The following is a 22,864-nucleotide window of genomic DNA, read 5'->3' as shown; positions in this document are numbered from 1 at the left end:
CCCACCCACATATGTTCAAGAACACATGTACTCAAAAAAGAATTTTTAAAAATCTTTTTAAAGAACAGAAATGGGAGAGGGGTATAAAATTTCATATTCTTGTGTTTTAACTATCTGAGGATTTTTCTCTCCATTTCCCTCTCTCCTCCCCCTTCCTCTCTCCCTTCCACCCTCCCTCCCCTCCTCCCCTCCTCCTCCCCCCTTTTCTCTTTTTGAGACAGGATCTCACATATCTACACCTGAGACTGGCCTTGAATTGATCCCCCTGCCTCTGCCCACTGCACCCAGTAAAAATCTTCACTGATTCTCTCACCTCTATAAAAATCAGTAGACTACTAGCCAGAAAACTTTGCCTGTGGCTCCTTGGAGTAGAATTTAAACTCCATGTGGCTAAGAACTTGTTTTCACTTTCTTGCCAGTATCCTCATGAAACAGAGAGGCACAAGTGACCTGAGGGTTTGTTTCTATGTTGAGCAATGTGCATGGTGTGGATGAATCATATCTTGTCCCAGCTCCATGAGCATCTGAACAATGCAATTCCCTGGTACACGAGACCCTTTAACAAGCCAATATATTTGTTGATGAAGTTTTCTCAAAAAACACTTGGGACATCATTTAGCATTTGGTCTTGAAATGAAAAGGAGACGTCTTGTGGAACAAGTTATAAAATAACATGTTTATGAATTATGATGCAAACAAAGATGAAGGTTTAAAAGTGAGGGATTTGATTAACAAAGTCATATCCTAGCACCATTTCTGAACTCGGTTGTAGAATCAATACATTGTATTCAACTGGCTTTGAGATAATCCAGCAGGTTTTCATTTGAGGAATTCATATGCAGATTGTGTGGTTACTAACATGAATATGGATGTTGCAGTGAGATTGGATGGTCAACACCAGGGAATGCAGAGGGCTCCCTAACTGGAGCCTTCAGGAAGGAGTTGCTGCTTAAAATTCAACTATTCCTTCAGCCTTACATGGGCTTTGCACAACTCAGTGAGAGTGAATGGCAGTTAGCTGTATATAAGGCCTGATAACCATGCAAGTGGGTACAATAGCTCCCTTGGAAACAGCCCTGTCCTCAGAGAGGGACATCTTGGGGATCTAAAGCCTTGCTGGAGTATGCACAAGGCTTTGGATCTCATGATACCTAGATGCAGAAGGGGCTCTGTATAGCATTCCAGCAACTTGAAGAAAGAGGCAAGGGTCTCTATTTCAAGTAAGAGCTCAAGTATACTATGGCAGATTTCCATCCATCTTCCATGTCCTTAGTAGTTTTTCTTTGATGTATAAATATATTTTACATACTACTTTCATAAAATATAATCATATCCTGTCAAAATTCTATTGGTCCCATTACCACTACTTACTGAGATTCCATTCAGATCCAGACAAAGGGTTAGACTTTACTCCATCCTCAGAGGTCTTCCATCCTCACCCTGGGTGGACGGTACCCTCCCCACTGACAAATGAGGACTAGAGCCCTGGCTTGTTTTCCTGTTTGCCTGAGGCATGATAGAGATAGAATCCAGGTCCATTTTCCTCTGACGCCTGCTTTATGTTCTAAGTTGAATTTATCACCTACTCTGTATTCACTTTCAAGTTGTCAATCATTTTTACCAGAAAGCTTTAGAATATTTGTCTGACATTTTGCTTATTTTAGTATCTGTGTTTAGTAGATGAGGCACTTTGGTCTTTTGAAACAGCCTGGTTGCCTTTCTTCTTCATGTTTCCTGTGTTCCTGTGTTGTGATTTACACGTCTGTTGGTTTGCACTACTTTTCTATATTTGGGGGCAGCAGGAGTCTTTAAGTCCTCACATCTGGTGTACAGAGAGTGTCAGTACACCAACATTTATTTCTGTTGCAGAAACCTTTCTTTGGGGATGACTTTCAGGGAAACATGCCAGCTTAGCATATCCCACTTTGCCAGTCAGTCTTGTTCTCTCTGCTGGTTACTCCTTTCTCCAGCTGCTTCACTTTCCATGTTGCTCCTTGGTGAGCTCTCTCCTTCTCACAGCCTGACCCTGCACAGTGGACACCTCACATTTTCTATTTCTAGACAAGACATGTCCCTAGTGCCCACACTTGACTGTTCCACCACCCACTCCCAGCTCTACTTGGGAAGCATCACAAGCAAGCAGATGGCCCAAACCCTGTCCTGAGTCTGGCCTTCCTCACATGCTGGGTCCAGTTACTCCAGCACAGCTGCTAAACATTACAGCTATACTTCTGTGCATTCAGCCAAACCTTGTGTTCAGTGTTGATTCCTCTTAGTCCCATGATCTGAGTCCAATCTCTTGACTAATTTCCCCTCCCCAGTCACCTTCCGAGGCTGGCTTTCCTAAGCACCTCTCCTTGCCTTGTTACTCCAGCAGTTACCAGATTTCTCTCATATGCCCCACTGTCCCTTTGGCCTTTTTTTTTTTTTTTGCAAATTTATCATCCATTTCTAACCATGCTATTTCTTTGCTCAAAGACTCCTGGTGACTTCGTCTTGCAGTTAGAATAAAGTCCATGTCCTTGCAGTGTCCAAAATAAGCACAAGGACATATTTTTAATGTTGTTCAGTGCCACATAGAGAAAGTGATAATTTGTCATAGAACATGCAGGTCTAAGGCAGCTATACAGAGAACAAGGAACCTTGAAATGAAGGAGTTAGAGACAAATGGCTCTTCCAAGAAGACGCAATGGGAAGAAGCAACTAGAAACATCCATGTGAAGGCTGTGGTGACACCCCTGGCCCATTCCTCAAAGCCATCCTGTCAGCTGCCTGTACCTTCACTTAAAACTCACCTTCATCTTAGGTTCGTCCTCTAGTGATACTTTCAAAAATACACTCATCACCCTTCATATTCCACCAGGCTGAAGAATCAGCCGGGGATAATTAAATGCTTCATTCTCATTCAAGAAGTGCTAATTAAGGTAGGGACAGTCAGGGAGATATCTGTTTTAAAAAGAAAGATTATTCACTCGTGGGAAGCTGTTTTGAGAGCTGCTCACACACAGGAAAGGCTCGGTAGCCCTCCTCCCCTAAGTCCTCATCTTGGGTAGCAGAACTCAATAGCTGAGAGGTTATAACAACACAGTTTAGAGTGGATGCATGTGCGATATAAGTCTTAAGGACTTCTCAACAAGGAGAGATACTGGGACTGAGTCAGCTTCATGTCAGTCACTCCCCATGTCCACATCAAAGTAAGGACATGGGGCTTCTCCAGAGCTCCGCTGTCCATCCTGAGTGTATGCACTGGGAAGTTTCAGTCCCAGTCAGCAGTGAGTGTGTTGTTTGATGCTATGTTGGATTCCATGAGGTAAATGGGCTTCAAGATAATTATGGCTAGGATTCCTATAAAATGATAACTCTGAGATTTCAACCAGAGCAAGGCTTCTTTCCCATCTGCCCTGCTTGCCTTGTGCCTACTGAATTAGAAATGGTTCCTAGTGAGGGAGTTCAGTGTGGGTTTTCATTTTGGCAAAGCTAACCTATTATGCCTGTTGACTAGGAGATTAAGACTGAGCATAGGACATAAGCTGAGCATAGGACAGCAGGGGCTGGAAGCCCCTGTCCCCAGCTGGATGGACCAGAGCAGGTATCATCCTCTCTCAGCTGACAGCCTCCCTGGTGTTCTCTTCTGCTGTAGGTCCAGTGCATTCGAGGTGCTGGCCCTAGATGGAACTAGCACAGGAGTCCTTCAGTTCCCCACTGCCCAGGACTGTGCTGACTGGTTGCGTGCAATCTCAGCCAACATCAGTGACCTGACACTTCAACATGTGAGTCGGACTTACTCCCACTTATGTTTGCATTAGCAGTAGTGATGAGAATTTTCCAAGTATAATTAACCCACTGCAAGTTTGGGTCTGCATGCTGAATATATACTTGTCTCAACAGATCAAATATCTAACTCAAATAACTAAAACTTAAGCTATTAAAACGTGTCTAGATATAGTAGACATTTGGAAACTTTCAGGCTAGTTCTCTCCCTGTCTGTGTCTCCATCGCTCCCATTCTCTCTTCACACACACACACACACACACACACACACACACACACACACACACACAATGTGTGTGTGTGTAAATACAAACATGTTAAATAGAATGTGGCATTTTTATTTGGATAAACTACTAACTGGGATAAAAATACAATATATATACCCTGGATTTTCTACAGCCTCCCCAAATAGGTGCACACATAAACATGAGCACAAACTTACACACACACACACACACACACACACACACACACACACACACACACAAGCACATGCATATCCCAACCATGAACATTTGTTTTTAAAATATTAAAAAGGACTTATCCAAACCAAAAACATATGCTGTGTCTCACTGAAGGCATCTGGGCCAGAAAAAAAGTATTCTGTGCCCTTGGGTGTGATATGTTTAATATTCAGTCAGTATGATTTGTAAAATAGAGGAATAAATAGAGATGATTTGGAGGAGGAGAACATCATGAAGTATGACAAGCTGTAGCTGTGTAGCTGTGGCAGGATTGGCCCCTAACCAAAGGCTTGGCCCAGCTCCCAAATTCACTCCAACACCCATGGTGTGTGTTTGCACTCCATTCTGTTATCTGCTCTCATCAGCCTGGCACAACCTGTGATACTCTGTACCACATAGCCTAGTGCCTGATTCCCCCTCAGTCCTCATCCCCTGCCTTACCCTGCCCATTGACAGACAGAAGTTGGCTGAATAATCTGAAATGTTTAGAGATGCAGTGATATGTGAGATTTCTACTCTGAGGACACAAGGAGCCATCTTTCTACGGTTGTATAAAGAAGTGCCTTCCTACATTCTTGGTTTTAATATTCCACACTTTGAACCCCTAGGGTCTACATGGATAAATATTTTTTAAATTAAACAAGTAAAAGGATAAATAAGCAAAGAAAAAGGAGATGGGTGGGGCTGGATTGGCATCTGAAGAAAGCCAGTGAGTGCAGGGTTCTCCTGATTAAATTAATATTGAAGGTGACTCCTGGGCAGCATGGCAGGGCAGACATGTGGGCTCACAGTTTTGGGTACATCTTCTTCTGGACTTCCATTTCTTTACTGGTAAAATTATGGGAAGTGACATCTACAGGGTTTGGGGAAATAAGTAAAGAATTGACTATTCACTGTGGCCATTGGTCATTGTAGTTAGCTAATGTGACACAGAGTGGAGGCCATCTTCCTTATTTCTTTTTCACATGTCTAAACATCTGTCATCCAACAGCTGCCCTCACCTCAATGGCTGCTATTTGGGAACAATGACATTAGTGTGTCTGTACACTTTATTTTGTTTCATTGTTTTCATGCTTTGAGAATTATCATGGTAAGTGTGTGTTTGCTCTGGTTTGAAGATAAGCACAGCATAAAGGAAAAAAACTTCCAAAGAAGTTTCCTGGGCTGATTAATTTCAGCTGCCATTTAGACAGGCTGGAAAATGAAGGCATTAATGTGTGTGACACATTGACCCCTTGCTGTCTTCCCTCTACAGATGAAAATGGCAAATAAATGCTGCTCTCCCTGTGACCAGGTAGGTGCATGCCTTCAGCTCAGTAGGATAACAAATCCCCAAAGTGGATGCTTCCTTTTGTGAAATTCAGATAGGAATATGCTAGTGAGAATCGTACTGAATTTGGTATGCCATGCCCCGTGTGTGAACTCAGTGCTCTTTATTTGGAAACACTTTCGGGGACTGTTCTGATCACCTGTGTTTACTAAGACAAATGTTATCTGTGGGTTGTATCCAGCAGAAAATGTGATCTTCGCAGGGTTTAGAGAGGACTGTGTAAGCCCAGAGGGGATTTAGGATGGAGAAAGGCCTGTGTGACTTGGGATCATTTTGTTATATGATGTTGTTGACTCAATAGCATAGTTCTCATCTCAAAGGGAATATGAGAATTTGTTCTGGAATCAAATTTCAGTAGCCGTGGCCCAGAAACACAGGTGGAGGTTCCCCGATATACCATATTCAGTTTCTTGAAGTTTTTACGATAACAGAACAAAGAAACGCGTAGATAAAGGCACTTTTCAAATACAGTGATGTGAACATCACATAGGTTGTTTAGAGCAAAGTGGAGAAATCTCTGCTGTAGGTTTTACATGTTGTCTGGTGTTGTGCTCAGCTTTGGAACTGGTGGCAGCTAGCAGTCTGTTAATAAATTCTGAAAGGATTTACCTTATTGTCACAAGGATGATAGGTCAGACATGGAGGGAGCCATGAGTGCTTATTAAGGGAACTAAAGATAGATCGGGATGATTTGGCTCTCAATCTGCAACATCTCTGCTCTACAACCAAGTCATTCTTGTAGAGTCCTCAACACAGAGGTGGAATTCAGTTTATGACATACTTATCTGTAAGCTGTTATGGATCCCAGAAGGTGCTGACCCAACAGGTGTTAATATCACTGGGGGCATCCTGTCACTCCACTCTGGGCAGTGTTCTTACATCATGTAGTACCTAGGGCAAGGCTCCCCTGGTCAGGCCCCTCATTGACATCAGCTCTCCATCAGCTCTTAGTGAGTACTCCTGGCTCCGCCTTTCATGGAATGCTTATTAGTCACATATGAGGCTGAATATATGAGGGGGAAATTATTTATAGTTCATTGGTTTCTGGACTAGATCTTTCATAGGTTTTCAGAAGCAAGTGTTATAGCCTTAAGTTAAGGAAACTAATACTAATGTATTACTCTTGTTTTAATTGGTGCTTATGAATGCCCTTTAAACAGTGGTTAGCATCAGAATCCAAATTCACTGGCCACCTCCTGTAATCAGATCGGTGACAACCCTAATTGTCATCAGAGAGCCTTCATACAGTAATTGATAGAAACAAACACAAATATCCACAGCCAAGCACTGGGTCAAGCTCTGGCAATCCTGTTGAAGAGAGGGAGAAAGAATTGTAAAACCCATCGGGGTCAAGGTCATGACATGGCAACCCACAGAAACAACTGACTTGGGCTCATAGGAGCACACAGACTCTGGACCGACAACTAAGGAGCCTTCATAGGACCAACCTAGGCCCTCTCCATATGTCTGACAGTTGTGTAGCTTGGTCTATTTGTGGGACTCCTAGCAGTGGGATCAGGGCCTGTCCCTGACACTTGAGCTGGCTTTTGGGAACCTGTTCCTCATACCTGGTTGCCTCGCCCAACCTTAATACAAAGAGAGGATCTTAGTCCTACCTCAACTTTATATGCCATGCTTTGTTGACACCCATGAGAGGATTGCCCCTTTCTGAACAGAAACAGAGGAGTGGATTGGGGGAACGGGTAGAAAGGAGGTGGGAGGAGGGAGCAGGAGAGAGGAGGGAGGGGAAACTGCAGTCAGAATGTAAAATAAATTTTAAAAAAATTAATAATAAAAAGAACCCAAATTCAAGACAATGACACCCAGGAGAATATTCCTCTCAATTAAATGTTGACTGAGAAAGATAAGAAATTCAGTTTGCACTTCAATCGGACCTGTTAGTCAGCATTTTTACACTGGAAAAAGAAACAACTTCTAAATATAACTCTTCTAAATATAAGTTATTACTTTCAATATTTTATAAATTATCATTTATATTTGTGTTTTACATAGATTAATGAGGGGTTAGCTATTTTATGAGTAATACTTCTATAAACATCTTCAAACTAGAATAGCATTCATTCTATGTTTTCCCACACTAAATTATTATATTCCCACTTAACTTTACAGTTTGAGAATAAATTTCTTACAAATTTTTCCACTAAAACACTTCCACTTGGTTCACACGTAGACATTTTCTCAATTTATTTGTTGCTGGTGGGATGCCCAACTAGGTTTGTATTGCTTATTTCTGCAAATGATTTACTGTTTTTGAAACTGAATTCTATTAGCCTCTCGGAACATTGAAGCATCTCTCAGACTCTGTGCTTGGAGAATCAGCTCCTTCACAGATAGTCCTTGTCCTCAGGTCCCCCAGCTGATCTGGTGTGGACCACAGGGCTCTGCTGCCTGCTGGGGTCTCTGTGACCACAGAGTAGATCTCTCATGATGAACAAGGTGGAAACATCAAGTCCTCTGGAAGGGGCGAGGTTAGTGGGTTCCAGCATGCCACTGGAAAGCCATGTCTCCAGAACATGAACCAGACTTGCTTCAGAGAATGCTGGATTTGCAGATGGATACTAACAACTGGCCTACATGGAAAGACCATGGGCCTGTGACCAGAACATGTCTCCTTTACTGTGGAATTCACATCTTCCTGTCATTGGATGTCAAGGGACCACAGGGAAATGGCAATGCTGCGGGCTGCAGACTCTTTGAGGAGCAGGTACTTCATGAATCATCTTTCACACCAGAGACATCAGCTTCATTTGGTGAATACTACCACACATCACACTTTGCTCACATGACATTCCTTTGCTGGCCCTGCTTAGTGAAAGCCTGGGTTCTAAGGCCAGCTATGTCCGTCTCTGGCAGAAACATTGAAAAAAAACTGGCAACCTCAGTTCCTTCGTCTGTACAGCAAAACAACATCATGCTGGGCATTCTAAACCTAAACTTTTATTTTCTGGGATTTTGTTTCTTCATATACTTATTTCTGGACTGAAAATTTCGATACCACTTTGGACTTGCCCAGAGGTTTCATTGGTGTTCTTACATTGGACACTGAAGTCACACCATCCTATATGGCAGCTTTCAAACCATCCCTGCCATCCTGGGCGTCTGCTTGTGTGCTGGTAGGGCCTGTGACACATTTGCTCCAAACTCCAGACACTCTGTTATGTGTCTTGGGAGCTGACACTGAGCCCTTCAAAAATGAAAGCATTATTTTCCCCCACTTTAAACAATCATTGGTTGCTGGTATAAACAAGTAATATTTGAATAAATGTGGGGGGAAAGGCATCTGTCTTACTTACCATTGTCATTGCTGTGATAAAACACCAAGACCAAAAGCAACTTGGAGAGGAAGGGAAATTATTTCTCTTATATGCCCAGATCACTGTTATTATCAAAGGAAATCAGGACAAGAGCTTAAACAGGACAGGAACTCAAATAGGGCAGGGGCTGATGAGAAGGCTGCTTACTGGCTTCCTCCTCATGGCTTTCTCAGTCTGCTTTCTTATAGAACCCAGGACCGCCAGCCCAGGGATGGTACCACCCTCAGTAGGCTAGGCCCTCTGCCATTGATCACTAATTAAGAAAATGTACTACAGGCATGCTTACAGCCCGATCTTAGGGAGGCATTTTTAAAATTAATGTTCCCTCCTCTCAGATGACTTTAGGTTGTGTCAAGTTGACACAAAACTGTCCAGCATGGCACCTAACAACTGCTAAAACTGAAATAAAAAGAAAAGAGAATCTAGAGGCTAGTACAAAAACCAGCATCTAACCTTATAAATAGTTGCTCAAACTGGAGCACTCTTGTCTAAAACAAAGACCAAGCTGGCTTGAGGAGCTGGTTCAGTTTGGAAAATGCTTGCCTTGAAAGCATTAAAACCTGAGTTTGGTTCCCAAAACCCACATTAAAAAAAAAAAAAAAGTAAAGTGTGGTGGTGCATGCTTGTAATTCCAGCACTGAGGAGGCAGAGACACGAAGCCCCCTGTGGCTCATTGGCCAGCCAGGAGAGTCTTCTTGGTGAGTTCCAAGCCAATGAGAGACCCTATTTCAAAACAAAACAGAACAAAAAGATAAAAAAAGAAAGAAAGGAAAAAAAGCACCTGAGAAATAACAGCCATTGTTGACCTCTGACCTGTGAGCTTGTGTGTGTGTATGTGTGGGTATGCACACACACACACGTGCACATAGCCAGCCTAAATCTAGTGACAATAAGCACAAACTGAGAAATCTTTTAGGTAAATCAAAGTGTAATCACCTAGTAAAACTACAGCTTTATTTAATTTCCAAAATAAATTTCTTCTAAAATTTCTAACTTGGATTTTAATTTAAGGAAATGATGTGATGATGCCTTGATTAATACTCCAAGAATAATGTAAGTAGCACAGGAAACCAGCTTTTCATGTAGAAGAAAAAAACATGTGTAATGACAATCTGGTGAAGGCTTAACCAAGTGTCTACACTGACCCAACAAAAGACAGGACTTTCCACAGAAGTGGCACCAGAACAGACAGATGACAAAGCACTCCTCTGTGGAGATGGTGAACCCCTGTGTCCCCAGTTAATTATGTCACATAATACCATCAGGTCAGCATTCACCAAAGTGTGATATACACTTCTTACAACATGCAGCAAGTCATTAAAAAATTCATAATGTAAAAGATAAGATTAGCTTCCTGTAGATTATTTATGAACGAGCTACACATACATAAAAAAGATTCACAAGGCAGTCAATGTTCTGAATAACAGCAAAGCTATAACTTACTTCTAGGCTAACTGATGTAGGCGGAATTAAATTACACATGGGATTTAATTAAGTTCACATCCAGCTAATTGGTGATTCAGATGCTTACTAACCTGAGCTGTCACCATGGCTAGAGCAGAGGCTTCTCGGCCACTCTTGAGTATGGAATTCTTGTTGACTATGTGCTGGGCATGGCATTGACCAAGTGTAGAGAGACCCACTTCACCAGGACACTGATAACGTGAAGGGCATAGCAGACAAGGAGAGCCAAATGCTGGTTGCAGTACTTTCAGAGGTGGCACTGGTTCCTAGCTAACACCTGTAGCTCTGACAACCCATGGTGGCCTTCAAATGAACTGGAATCCAAGGGTAGTTCATCCTTGTTTGAATTCTGCTGCTGTGGGAAGGAAGATTGCAGCTTTTCCATTTCAGCCAGGAATCTAGAACTGACACCTTCATCTTTGACTCACTAATCAGCTGTCTACACTGCCTGTTCGTCTCCTGTGTACTCCTGTTTATCCATACTCATGTATGCACCCGTGAATGTCACCATCCTCTCTTCTGTGTGGCCATGTCACATTCCTTCTCAGAGCTCATGGCAGTGTATGTGGTCATACGAAGAGGAGGAAGACAGAAGACCCTGTTGCTGTCACGCTTTCAGTCTGGAAGGTTGCCAGATCCAGAAGACATTCAAGGAGGACTTAACATTTCAGCAGTCTTCTCAGAGTACAAATGCCATCCTGCTTCTGTCTGCAGACATTGTGCCAGGGGCTTTCCTAAGGCATGGTGTTAAATATGGTTATCATATGAGATTGTGTGTTCTAGTCCCATTTATTATAAAAAGCCAACTATGTTAAAGCCATCCCAAGTCATATATGAAATTTTCAAAATAATAATATTGTCACTTTATCACATCACTTTGATATAACTCACCTTCTTGGGGCACATGTAAGACAAAGTTAAGGCTGGGGACACAGCTCAGTTGGTAAAGTGTTTTGCCTCCAAGCATTAGGACCAGAGTTTCATCCATGTAACTTGTAAGAAATAAACTCGACATGGTGAGTTTATTTGTAACCCACTGTGGAGCACCCTAGATAGAGTCCTAGGGCTTGCAGGTCAGTCAGCCTACCAGACTTGACGAGTTCTGAGCCACTGAGACCCTGTGTCTCAAAAAGCCAAGGAAGACCATGACTGAGAAATGATAGCCAAGACTGAATTCAGGACTTTACATGCATGCGTGTGTACACATGTTAAATGCACCTGTGTTAACACGTGCACTATACATGCTTGAATATTCATACACATTGCTTGACATATACATGCAGATTCTAGTCAATGACAAAAGTTACAGATTTGTGTAGCAGTCACTTGCAGTCAGTACATATCATACTGTGATTATGTTCAGCCATGGCTGCTACTTTGCACAGAATGACACTATCCCTACCAACAGAAACCATGTTTGTCTGTCTGGTTTGTATTTTAGCTGTCAGCTGGCATACGGACCTCAAGGGCCGGTCTATCATGTGTGAGAGGGAATACTGCCAGGAGTTATTGGGCAAAAGCTGATGCAGGGCTGCTCTAACCGAACATGGGGATTACTGATGAGCTTTCTACTCTTGTCCAAAACTCTGGACACAAGGTCATCAGTCCCAAAGGACCCTGGGTAATGTTCATTGAAATAGTGAATAAGTTATATCATTTAAAGTGCTGAGAAGTCAGACATGGTGGCACACAACGTTAATGTCAGCGTTGTGGAGGCAGAAACAAGCAGATCTCTATGAGGTTGAGGCCAGCTTTTTCTACATAGCAAGTGCCAGGACAGCCAGGACTACATAGCAACACCCTTCCTAAAAGTTAGAGAAGGAAGAATGAGGTTGGGGATAATTGGGAACTCTGTCTTAATTTAGGTTTTGTTTGTTTAATAAGGATTTTTTTAGGTAATTGGTTGTCCTTGAAATGGTAAAATGGGGAGATGGGAAAGTTAAACGGAAGTTACTAATACCATTTACTACAAAGTATGTGTCATATGTAAATTAAGGTAAGATGAGGGTTGTTTGTTAATATGGCTGAAATCATTTCACTGAATTCTCAAACTGTATCAGTATTTCCATTATACACCTGAACCACATTCTGATCTTATAGTTTGCATTTTGTAGAATGAGGCTGAAACTATTTGAGTTGTAAGAATCTTATGTTTAATGTCATTTTTCACTGCTAGGTAGTTAAACTGTAAAAAAAAAAAAAACCCTTAATCATTTTTTCACATTATATGATGCTACATGATTACTATAAATACTGAAAATATAATTAGCTATTTTTTCATCTGCATAACCCCTCATAGAGTGTAATTTAACACTGCATTTTTGTCCTTTGGGACATGATCCTTTGCTTTTAATAGCTGAGCCATTTCTCTGGTAATACCACATTTTTAAGACATACAAGGAACCCCCAACTCAGCTGCTTGTAGTGAGCCTTACCCTACAAGGGTCTGGGTATTCACCATGAATTGTCTTATATTTCTATCCTGTCTGCTTGAGTTGGAACTTGTAGATTCATCCAGACTTCTTTGATTTCCCCTCTTTTTTGGACGTACTGGGTTGAGGTCAAGGAACCTAGCATGTTGAGTGTGGTTAGTATTCTGTTCTTAGGACAACCTCATTAAGGCTTGGCTTTTAATTTTCCAAGGTTTCCCTCTGCAGGTGGTGCACATGGGCTGGGTAAATGAGAGGCGCCAGGGAGCTGACAGCCCTCAGAACTTCAGATCCAAGTTCTTGGCCCTGAAGGGCTCATCATTCTACATTTTCAGCACTCCCCCGGTAAGGAGTTTGCATCTGATGGCAGTGAGGGGCCAGTTGCTAGAGTTATTCATATGAGATTGGGTCCTGGAAGAAGGCAGAGACAGGCGGCTGTCCGTGGCCCTCTCCAGACCTCCATGGTTAGAATGGGTCCTGTTTATGGATTAACCACCAGTGACTTACTGCAAACTTGTAAAGGAGTCCATTTTGGTCTTTCAGTTCAAACAGCCATAGCAAGTCTCTGCTTCAAACATCAGCTGGTGTGGAGGTGGGATGCAGACAGCTCTTTGGTTGAGTTATACAGTTGAAGGATCCAAAACGCAGTCAAAGCAAAACACAGCCCCCTCTTTAGATATTTCTAACTAAATGTCTAAATAATGAAATTTCTGAAGTTATTCTTTCCCACACAATTTCCAGATTTGATTAATGTGAACAGCCTGTTTTAGTGGGACTCATCACCTAACTGTAAGGATGGATGCTGTTTTCTATACTTCTATTTTCCAATTCCTACCCACACTGTTCTCAGATTGATCAAATGGGTTATAAGTGCTCTGCCTAAAAGTTCATCATTTGAAGTTTATTTGTTTGTTGGTTGGTTTTTTTTTAATTTACTTTTGGGATTCTGACCACTAGAACTAATAAGTAACAAAACTTAGTTTAATATCCCCGAAAAAACAAGATCCACAAAAATAGTGAGATAAATTTCTACCATTAAAATGAGATAAAGTAACACAAATGTTTGGAATAATTTTATATTTTCAGAAACACCCTTCACTGAGCTTCCCTTGGGGTATGCAACCTGCATAAAATGAAAAGCTATGAGTGAGGAAATGTACTCACTAAGAAGTACTGCTACCTTCACTGGCTTTCTCCACTAATGTGCTTTTTCTTGCCCAGGATTGAATTAGGACAACAATGTGTCTACTTACAAGTTTGTTTTTTTATTTTAAAAAAAATCTTATGTTGTAGATTTACTCACATTACAATCATGTAAATATTTGCATAAGCACTGATTTAATTCTCCTGAGAGTAAACTAATTAATGTTCCTTAAAGTTGCTAAATTGATTTATATGGTTTTATCTAACAAAGTAAGTGGATATTTCTGAGTAGTGTTAGAGTCTTCCCTCATACTCAGGCATGGTACCCGAATAATGATGTCAGTAACATGCAGGTAATATTGACAGTGGAGACCACAGAGTGTGGTGCTCATCTGGCTGGATCCTCAGCTATGCTGGGGGAAAGTGCCACATGCTTCCTCTAGGCCTGGAATATTTCCATTTTTCCTGTGATAATTATGCTGAAAGAAACCAAATGGTGAAAACAGTATGATTTGTGAATGAATATTCAGCCTAAAGTCAGACTGAAGTAGAGGGTTTCATTTGTACAGTCCCTATGTCTCTCTCTCTCTCTCTCTCTCTCTCTCTCTCTCTCTCTCTCTCTCTCTATATATATATATATATATATATATATATATATATATAATTTTCAATTTTCCAGTGACATAGCTGTTATTGCTATCCCTCTAAAATGGTAGTAAAGTAGTTGCTGGTTAGGAGGTTAAGTGACTTAACATAGACACTCAGACTGAAGTAGAGGGTTTCATTTGTACAGTCCCTATGTCTCTCTCTCTCTCTCTCTCTCTCTCTCTCTATATATATATATATATATATATATATACATGTATATATATATAATTTTCAATTTTCCAGTGACATAGCTGTCATTGCTATCCCTCTAAAATGGTAGTAAAGTAGTTGTTGGTTAGGAGGTTAAGTGACTTAACATAGACACTCTCTGATGGCTGAATGGTCCCTGACTGGGTAATCCCTTGTATTAGGAGATAGTAAACCCCTACAGCTGTGCTCAATGAATTGGAAATGTCAGAAAACTCTCTAAATGGGATATGAAGGGGAAAAATCAACCCTTTGGATATTTTTAGGTAGGGGTGGGTAGCAAATCTCAAAAGCATTTTGTACTTCAATCCCTCAAATCTACATGAAGCAATCCTCAGGGGGAAACAAATGTCGTTTTATTCTATAAAAGAATTATAGAGGGTGGATGGAGGAAGCCCATCCAAACACTTGGCCTAGTCATCTTGCCCCATGGGACAAGAGCTCCACATAGCGGGAACATCCAGGACAAGGGTCTTCACAATGTAGGATAATGTCATGGTGGCCACAATGACCGGCCACACCATTAAGTAGACATGACAGCTGTTTCCATTGATAATTAAGGGCAACAAAGGAAAGAGTCTGTGATTAGTTTCTGAGTAATTTGAAAGCCTTGGTTACATATTGTACAGCATCAGCAAGGAGGAGTGAAATCGAAAGCACAAGCTTAGAAGCCAGACCATGAAAGCAGGGTTTTCATGTTTGTCGTAGTTCAACACCTGTCCATTTCTAGAGACAAACAGGTGAGGTTCATTCACTTGCAGCATGCTCAAAATGGACAGCCCTGTGTGAAATAAAGATGTAAAGAGCTGCAAGCAGCCTAGACAACATGTTAAATAGAAAGATAAAAAATTACCTTACATAATAGAATGGTGTTGGACAAAATTAAATGTTTTAAAAAATTCATCTTTTATCCGCAATAGCCAAAGCAATTTTTAAAGCGAGATAGGAAAGATGGTATGGAACAATGAGGAATTACTCTGTGTGTCTCAGTGGAATTGGCTGCAGGTTAATAACTCGGAGCTGTAAGTTCTCAGCATAATTGTCCTGCTTACCAGCCAGGGACATGAGACAACTTATTTACATTCCTTATCCAACAGTTTTCCCAGTTATATGTCATAGATAATAAATCTTGACTGGAATATCCCACCGGGCCACAGTGAACACAGGATAGCTTACTTACATAAGTGCCTTGAAGCCTCTGAAGCACATAAAATTTAAGAGATAAAAATCATACTACTAATATTAGACAGCTTTTTGTTGCCATAGTAATACACACAATATGGTAAGTGAATTTATACCTAAATATTTATATATGTTTCCTGGGCCTAGCATTTATATCTTGGCATTGCTAGTAATTTCCAATAACAGTTTTTACTTTGCCTAAATCAGAAACATTAAGTTAAGTTTTAATAACTTAACCTTGCATGAAGCTTGAAGCTCCTGGATCAGAGACAGACAGTTAATAATGTACAGAGCATCCAGTGCCAGGTTCCCCAGTGTGTGGACCCAGCGGGGCTCATGGTCCCCTCACATGCACAGGACTGAGCTTGTGCCTGAAGCAGGACACCCACCCATATCTCCAAAGGATGGACTGCATTTCAGTAAAGTCAGCATGTCCTCCCTAGGGGAAGGAGGTTGAGTCTCTGTTCCAGGAGTTTGGAGCTACACAAATGACTTCTAGAGAGAATAAATTCTGTAAATGTTCCTAAATGATTGTCACTAGCTTCCCGAAGTGGTTACGGCACAACCAGCCTTCATCCCAAGGGCCAGTTATAGGCATTTATAAAAGCTTGACAGTATAGAAAAGTCAAAATATTCAAAAGTCAAAATAAGCTGTAGTTCTCAACATGTCTTGTCAGAATTTTGAAATGGACTCTAGAAGGACCTATAGATTCTTATTATGGAAAATTTGGAAGAAGCTAAAAAAAAAATCCTTTAATCAAGGACAGTTTGTTTCTGAGTTCCTTCAGGAAGTGGGGGGAGATGGAGAGATATAGGAGTCAGCAGTGAGGTGTCCTGCTGAGGAAGAAGCAGGGTCTAGTCTGAAAGGAACCTCATCATCCATTTTCCATCCTCTATCTCCAAAACCCTCAGAGATCCTGGAAAGATAGGGTTGGAAGGCTGAGACCCTCAGCCTTGCTTTTCACTCTGCTCAACTTCATTGATAGAATATTTATTTCTGACTTGCAAATGGGAATCCAAAAGGTGATATTTCAGCTATTCATGTTTTCAAACACCATTAAAAATGTGTTAAAAGTAAGGTTGTGAAATCATTTTAACAACATCATGTAGCATTAGTGGAAAAATTATGTGGTGAAGGCCCTTGTGCCTATAGAAAATATTAGCAGTGATTTTAAGAATGTCAATTAGGCAGATATATTCTATCACTTGTAAAAGTTTATCTGGAAAGAACTGAATTAAGTAAAGTTTGCAGAGTGTAGACAAGAATGAATCCAATGTAGAATTGCTGCATCATTCTGTTATCCCATGAAAACCCTAAAAGATACCAACATAGTGTGTCTTATAGTAAAAAATACTGCTCTACCAAAAGCCATGGATAGCCAGACAGGTCAGAAAGCCATCAAGTGCCATTTTTTTTTGGAGGAGCAAGGATATGTGATTTAGAAATCTTTAGTCTCTTCTCACATGAATGCCTGCTTATTCTCCTCTTTGCAGTGCACCCTTGAGGACTGGAATCAGTGGGCCTAGTCTCTGCTTGTGTTGATTCTGCATCACCAGTTAGGGCCAGTGACTGACACATGAAGCCACTTTCTAAAGAATCCAGCTAGATGATAGCTCAGAGTGTTAAGCTGAGTACCCCTTCTCTCTGTTTAAGGTCTTATCCCTTCCATGAGAGGGGTACCATGATAGTATTGTAGCAGAAAAAAAAGTTGTACTTCCTGTGTGAGGGAACCTTTCACATGAGGAAATGATATCACAGAGAACCTGGTTTGCAAAATCAGAAATTCTTTTTTGTAAGGATAGGAATAATTAAATGCAGGTCTGCAGTGTAATGCGGTATTTTTTTTATCCAAGATACATCCTTTCTCTTTGCTCAGTCTTTCTTCCCTTCTCAAGAGCCTGGGAGACTCTGTGTTTCCTCATAAATCCACCAGATAAGGAGAATGGTGTGGCTGTGCAGCTTCTCAGCAGTGTGTATGAATGCTTAGTCCTGGGTCACCTGAGACTCCCTTGCTTACAAGTATCAGTAGAAGCTGAGGTGGCCACCTCACTTGGCCCACTAGACAGTCTTTTTTGATGCACCAATGCCACTTTACTTAGAAATTAAAACCAAGGTCACTGAGCTTCATCTGAAACACAGCAAGGCCAAGGACCTCTGTCTTGGTGAGCTTGGTGGGTATTGTATCTTTACCCAGGTTTCAGCCCTGAACACCAAGTCAGGGACCTGCAGAGCTCAATAGACCTTCACTTTTGTCAGAATACTGTTGACCAGGCAGACCTAAGATTCTGAATTTTGCATTTATATTCTGTTATGGATATGTGAATATATGTCAAAGAGCTGTTTATGTCAACTGTTTCCTACTCAAGCAATGTGGATATCAGGATAACTACTTGAAAGGTTGTTATATTCAATTCAGAATTCAGAATTCACAGCCAGGTTTTAGAGATATAACTAATAAAAAGTAAAAAGAACCATGCAGAATGTGACAAATACTTTGCTGATAATTTTCTGCAAGGAGAAATTCAAAGACTCCTCTTGTTTACTTTTCTGCTGGATTAGAGGTATCTACACCAAAATCACATGGGGAGGGGCTGCTGTGCAGGCTAGAACCAGGCTGGTTATGGGCTATCAGGTCTGACTACTGGCTCAGCCTCAAGGTGGGACTTTGCTGAGCACACATGCTCCTCTCTGAGCGTATAGCCTGTCCCTTCTCTCCTAGGGCCTGCTGGTCTGGGTCTCAGCTAAGCCTTTAAGAAGAGTTTGGGAATCCTGGGGAAAGGGAATGAAGAGAGAGACCTGTTTTTTAAACAGTCTGATTTTAGAGAGTTTTAGATGTACAGAAACAGCAGGCAATAAAAGGCAGCCACAACCTACCTAACTCCCTCCATTTGGGTCACTTTGCATCTTTGTGACATGTTGTTACAGCAAAGGAAGCAGTGTTAAGACATTAGCAGTAACCAAAGTCTTTGAGGCCTATTGTGACTTCCAGCAATGCTCAGGTACATTTGCCCCAAGTCCAATGATGAAATGACTCTTCCCACAAATCTTAGTCCTTCTACCTCCTCTGTATCTCTGTTGAGGTCTCTTCCCTGAATCCATCACAGTGACTGAGATAATGAAGGGCAGGGTGTGATGTATGCACAACACAAGATGGGAGCATCAGTCACTTTCAGCAATTCAGGGGCTAGAATGGAGATGGGGTCATCCTCATGGGACAGGCATGACCTCCTGATAGGAAAACTAAGACAGGAGGAGATCAGGTGACCAGAAAATACCCTGAATATAGCAGGGGAGGAGCATGACCTCCTCCTGCCCTTACCTTAGAATACAGCTCAGAAAGCAGGCTATTCTGCCACATACTGATGACGAGCCAATGAAGAAGATGCATTTTATACAACAAGATATCAGAACATAATGTCCTCAATGTGATAGTCAAGCCACTGTTAGAATGATTAAAATATAACCACAATCTAAAATGTCCAGCATGAAGTTCAGGCTTACAAAAATGATGGATCTACACACTGAAATGCTAAGCTACCATTTAAATTTTATTTCTGAAAAAAAATTAATGACATGGGAAATGCTTATTTTACAAACCACATTTTGAAAAGGCAAAATTATGAATATGTATAACGCATATTGAAACATCATGTCAGCTATTAAGGGAGCATGTCTCCGAATAATGTGTTTAATCATTTCTTTGTGTTTCTTTTTTAATTCTCTCAAAATAATCAGCTCTTCTCTAATGGGAAAGTTGGGCATAGGGCCTGCCCATGCGTGATTTATTTTTGGCTGGTAATACCAATGGCCCTGGGGCTCTACCCTGAGAGGCATCTGCATCTCCCTTACCCAGGTGAACAGTAATACAGGTCAAAAGGACAGGAACAGCCCCAGGTTCAGTGAGCATTGTCTTTGAGTTAGGACAATACTGTCTTTGGAACCCTGAGCACCATGGCCTTGGGAAGGGGTACAAAAGTCTTAGATATTTTGAATCTGAAAGATGCAGCAAAGACCAACCACCATCTGCTGATCCCAGAAGCCATGCCAGGCCTGAGTGCTGACCCAAAGCCAAGCTTCACATCAACACTTTAATCCTACTTGTTTTCTATTTAAGGTGTATTTTTCTAGTATTTTGTTGCTGTTCAATTCCAGCAGAAGCTGGCTCTGGAGCAATGATATGTTAAATGGTAACACATCAATGTTGTTTCCATGTCAAACTCACCATTGGCTAGTGCTCTGGCTTCAGTAGCTTTGCATCTAAGTACCTTGGCAGCATTTTGTGTGGTGGGATGATTGCTAAGAAGCCACCAGCTGATAAAATACATGTGGATTCATTGCCTCAAAGATAACACAGAAAATCCCTGTTTAAGTTTACTGACTGCAAGGCTAAGTGCATGGTCAACAGAAGAGACCCAAATGTCTCACACTGCTGATAATTATGTACATTTTTACCAAGAACATTTTAACTCAGAGATCATATATGTGAGTGTAAATTATAAATCATAACACATCACTCAAAAATGAATAGTTATGAGCTATGATATGACAAGCATTCCAAAAACATATTCAGATAAATTGATTAGGTAAATTTTCCATTCATTTCTGAAGCAGAAATGTCTAGGAAGTTTAGTCCTGAGTAACAGACAGCTGGTCAACAGTGTGTCTGCTTGATTGTCATACCATCTCACATGTATACTCTTCGTACATTTCTGCATTTAAACTAAAATGTAATTGACAGATAATCCAAAAATGGATCCCTAAATTTATCCCCAGGAGTATAAAATTCTCATTTTTCCAGTGTGTATATCAATAAAGTATCCTTTGCATCCCAGTTGCATACTAGAGGAGGACACAGAACTGGAATCCACACCAGACTATAAAGTTCATTGTCACCCAGGGCAAGGAAAGTTCAGCATCTAAGTTGAGAGATATGGAAATGCTCCATAGTGGTAAGCACTGGAGCACTTAGCTGAAGGACCTTGCCCTTCCTACACAAATGCAGCTGTTTATCTCCCACAGGTAAGCACACTGGATTGGGGACGAGCAGAACGTGTCTATAACCTCTGTGAGGTGCTGTTTAAAGTTCACAAGGTGGGTATCCTTGACATTTGGACACTTTCGTAGAGATAAGATACCCTTCAGATAACAGACATTGAGGGGTATTTTGACATAGTAAAGTAACTTGAACCTTCCTTGTTCCATTAGCTGTTCCAGTCCAGTCCAGTCCTTGATAAATGCTACTGATTATTGAGGTGGATGGATAGATGGATGGATGGATGGATGGATAGATGGTGGTAATGGTGCTTGTGGGGGGTTGTGGTGGTCGTGGTGGTCGTGGTGGTGGTGGTGGTGGTGGTGGTGGTGGTGTGTGTGTGTGTGTAAGTACCCACACCCTTGAATATGCAAAGGCAAGGAGAGTATGCTAGGTTTCTTGGGGTTTTTTTTCCCACCTTATTCCCTTGAAACAGCCTTTCACTGAACCTGGAGGTAGGCCAATAACAAGCTCCAGCAATCTTCCTCTCTCTGCCCCTAACTGCGCTGGGGTTCCAAATGCAGAGGATCACCCTGGCTTTTCTGCACAGATGGGGGATTTGAACTCAGGACATCATGCTTGGGTGCGCAGCAAACACTCTTACTGCCAAGCAACCATCTTAGCCATGTTGAGGAATATTTTAGTATTCAAATTCAAATTTGTGACCTAAGAGGATTTCTTATTTAAGCCTGGACTGGAGAGGCCAGAATAACGAGTAAAGCGATTCTAACCAATTATAGGAAAGTATTCAAACATAATGAAGGGGAGGGGTATCCACAGCAGTCCCATGAAGCTGTCAGAATTGTCCAGTGCACTGCACAGTTCCCATGTGGCAGATCCACAGGCAGGAAGTCATTTTCCCTTAATGGGAAGGTGTCATTGCTGACAAGGACTCAGTGTAAGGGATGCAGGCTTACCTGGAGAGAGTCTTTGTGAGTCTTTCCTGTTTCCCCTGCTGTGCTGACATGCTGGGAATAATGAACAGGACCTATAAATGCATATCCCACCAAGGTGTGCCACTCGACACACAGGATTTCACTGAGATTCGGGGTCTTGGTTCTTTTAGTTATGTTGTTGGAAGTTTTATCTTTTGTTTGTTTTGTTGGTATTTTTTTAACTGGAGTCTATGCAGCCCAGGCTGGTCTCAAATTCATTCTCTACATGAGGGTGCCTCTGTCAACCAAGAGCTGGGAAGATGATGGCAGGCCCCTGCAGTGGGGAAAAGCCTGCTGGACATGCCACCACCACATCCTTCCTGTCCCTGTGACACAGACTGTAGTTTCCAGTTCAGCAAGGCCACGGTGCTGCACCGCAAGGATTCTCAACCTTTTCTGTATTGTGGTCATCTGGAGGGAGCTTCACCAAAGGCAAAGGATCTAACTTTACATGCTGTGAGATGTGACTCAGACATCTGAGTTCTCTTTACATAAAGGTTCCTGGGAATGTTGCTATGTGGCCAGATCTGTGAATTACTACTCAGCATTTCATAGTCTGTTCTAAAACAATTCTTTATAAATAAACTATATTTTATTCACCAATTATGTAGAGTTATTAGATATCAAGCGAGATGTATCTTAGTGATTGGAGTTCCTGTCATTTTAGCACTATTAGCAGGACAGTTTAAATACATAGTTGCTGTGATGAATCTATTAATGAGGATGTTCGTGGTCTTCATTTATACCTCTTAGCTCAGTTTCCTAAGTACTCTCTCTCTCCCCAGTCAGGTTTATTCATTCAGTTATGAACTCCTTCACTACAATTTATGGTTGAAAAGAGAAAGAACAAGAACACACTTTTGTCTCTGCATTAGAGACCTATTATGGAATAATATTTCATCTCAAAACTCAGGTGATAAAAC

The 22,864-nt window shown here is 41.4% G+C and overlaps 1 protein-coding gene across 3 annotated transcripts in view; it reads left to right on the top strand.

Moving 5' to 3' along the window:
* The window catches only part of Sntg2 (syntrophin gamma 2), a 199,746-nt gene that overhangs the window by 123,278 nt on the left and 53,604 nt on the right, over positions 1-22,864 (top strand). For all 3 annotated transcript variants that reach the window (XM_076559662.1, XM_016008086.3, XM_006989783.3), the window contains exons 10-13: positions 3,641-3,770; positions 5,491-5,529; positions 13,022-13,138; positions 20,994-21,065. In XM_076559662.1, the coding sequence (XP_076415777.1) occupies positions 3,641-3,770; positions 5,491-5,529; positions 13,022-13,138; positions 20,994-21,065 (358 nt within the window). The remainder of the gene's footprint in view (positions 1-3,640; positions 3,771-5,490; positions 5,530-13,021; positions 13,139-20,993; positions 21,066-22,864) is intronic.

The sequence above is a fragment of the Peromyscus maniculatus genome, chromosome 22, assembly GCF_049852395.1.
Source record: "Peromyscus maniculatus bairdii isolate BWxNUB_F1_BW_parent chromosome 22, HU_Pman_BW_mat_3.1, whole genome shotgun sequence".
In the NCBI taxonomy this organism is placed as follows: Eukaryota; Metazoa; Chordata; class Mammalia; order Rodentia; family Cricetidae; genus Peromyscus; species Peromyscus maniculatus.
Note: the sequence above shows the minus strand (reverse complement) of the source record. Positions and strands in the feature narration are given on the sequence as shown.